At 68.2% G+C, this 2,216-nt stretch overlaps 1 protein-coding gene across 1 annotated transcript; it reads right to left on the bottom strand.

The window, feature by feature from the left end:
* Positions 1 to 448: 448 nt before the first annotated feature.
* Positions 449 to 1,992, bottom strand: AURANDRAFT_19568 (hypothetical protein; the record flags this gene model as incomplete). The annotated part of the gene is made up of 2 exons (XM_009034773.1): positions 449 to 946; positions 1,096 to 1,992. The coding sequence occupies 2 exons, from the start codon at positions 1,990 to 1,992 to the stop codon at positions 449 to 451; spliced, it is 1,395 nt and encodes a 464-aa protein (XP_009033021.1).
* Between the last annotated feature and the right edge of the window lie 224 nt (positions 1,993 to 2,216).

Here is a 2,216-nt window from a genome sequence, read left to right as displayed (position 1 = left end):
CGACGGCGCCGTCGACGCCGTCGTCGACGCGCGCCTCCGGGGCGGCGCGGGCGGCTACGTGCTCGTCGAGGGCCTGCTGCTCCTCGGCGAGGGCGCCGCGGAGCGGCTCCGGGACCGCTGCGGCGCCGTCGTGCTCCTCGACGACCGCCACGGCGACGCCGCCGCGCAGGAGGTCCTGTGGAGGCGCAAGTACACGCGGCGCGGCCACCTCGGGAAGCCGTCCTACGAGGACCGCGGCGTCTCCGAGGCGGCCTACGCGGCCTACTGGTCCGACTACGTCGCGAAGCGCTGGAAGGCCCACGGCCTCGACCGCGCCTCGTCCGTCGACCCCAAACGCCTCGTCGTCCTCGACTGCCTCCGGCCCGTCGAGGACCTCGCCGCGGACATGGTGGCAAATATCAGGTCCTAACATAACATTTCCCGCCGGCGGAATATGTGATAAGATGAGTTACCGCCGCGGCGTGAAGGCGATGGGCACGGGCCCCGCGGCCCACATGGTCAGGCCCGTGTCGTAGACGGGGTCGGCGTCGCCCGCGTAGGCCACGTCGAACGTGTCCAACAGCGACGCCACCAGCACCGCGGTGCCGAGGTAGGCGACGTCCTTGCCGAGGCAGGTCCGCGGCCCCGCGAGGAACGCGGGCATCTTGCACGCGTCCGGGAAGAGGAACTTCCCGTCCTCGAGGAAGCGGCCCGGGTCGAAGGCCAGGGGGTCGTCCCAGTACTCCTCCATCCTCCCCATGGCCCAGGTCGCGAACATGACGCGCTCGCCCCGCAGGATGCCCGTGCCGTCGGGCAGGACGTCGTCCTTCAGCGCCGTCTTGAAATCCGTCGGCACCGACGGGTACAGTCGGAGCGTCTCCGTCAGCGCCTGGGCAGCACAAGAGTGATCCAACGTCGCTTCAACGTGAGTGTTCCGCGCGCGCGCGTTCCGGAAAACACATCCACGCTTCGAGACCGTTCCGAGAGATGATCGCTCGTCCAAAAATCAGCCGAAACGAGTGGAAAACGGCCGAGATCGGAGCCTTTGAAGTTGGGAATTTCGCTCTCTTGTGCTGCCCTGGTTAGCGCGGCCTTCAAGTACACCCTCTTCCCCACCGCCTCGTAGTCGACGCGGTTGCCCAACGCGTCCGACTCCGCGCGGATGGCCGCGACGACCTCCGGGCGGCGGCAGCACTCGTACAAGAGCCACGTCAACTGGTTCGCCGTCGTGTCGCGCCCCGCCAGAACGAAGTTGATGACGGCGAAGTGGAGCTCCTCGTCCGTGAACGCGAACTCCTTCGACGTGTCCTGGTGGGCCATGAAGCGGCTCAGGAGATCCCGCTTCGCCTTGAGATCCGCGTCCTTCTCCGACCGCCGGTCCGCGACGACGCCCAGCGAGAACGCGCGCACGCGCGCGATGGCGTCCGCGAGGCGCCGCTCCGAGCCGACGCCGAGGAAGCGCTTCAGGCGCCAGAGCGGGTCCACGAAGCGGTCGCCCGACAGCTGCGTCGCCGCGTTGAACGCGTCGCCGAAGTCCGCGGCGACCGCCGCGCCCTCCGGCCCCCGCAGCGCGCCCAGGTCCACCCCGAAGCCGATCTGCCCGATGCTCTGGAGCGTGTACTGCGCGAAGAGCTCCTGCGCGTCCACCGCGCCCGCCGAGTCCCCGGCTAGCGTCACGATCTCGCGCGCGTGATTCGCGAAGATGTCGAACATGAAGTCGCGCATCGACTTGACCGAAAACTCGTGGCTCGACACCTTGCGCTGCTTGCGCCAGAGGTGGCCGTCGGCGTTGAAGATGCCCGTGCCCAATAAATCGTCGAACGCCGCGCGCCACTGCGGCCCCTTCTCGTAGTTTGGGAACTTGTCGACGAGCACGTGGCGCACGACGTCCGCGTTCACCGTCGCGATGATGCGCGGGTCGAGCGGGATCTTCAGGGACCAGCACCGCGGGTGGCACTCGCGCCCGTAGCGCGCGTGGTAGTCCAAGATCGTGCCCGGGCCGTAGTGGCGCATGAGCTCGAGGAACGGCGCGTCCTTGACCCAGGCCTTCCCCGGCCGCCGGCGGCCCACGGACGCGAGGCAGGCGATTCCAAGGAGGAGGAAGACGCCGGCGAGTTTGAGGACGATGGCGTCGTCCAGCGCGCCCGGCGCAGTCATCAGGGTGGCTGCGAAGGAGGAGGAGAAGAATGTCATGCCGACGCCTTGGCAATTCAACGAATTTGAATGCAAGTTGTCGT

The sequence above is a fragment of the Aureococcus anophagefferens genome (assembly GCF_000186865.1).
Source record: "Aureococcus anophagefferens unplaced genomic scaffold AURANscaffold_2, whole genome shotgun sequence".
NCBI lineage: Eukaryota > Pelagophyceae > Pelagomonadales > Pelagomonadaceae > Aureococcus > Aureococcus anophagefferens.
Note: the sequence above shows the minus strand (reverse complement) of the source record. Positions and strands in the feature narration are given on the sequence as shown.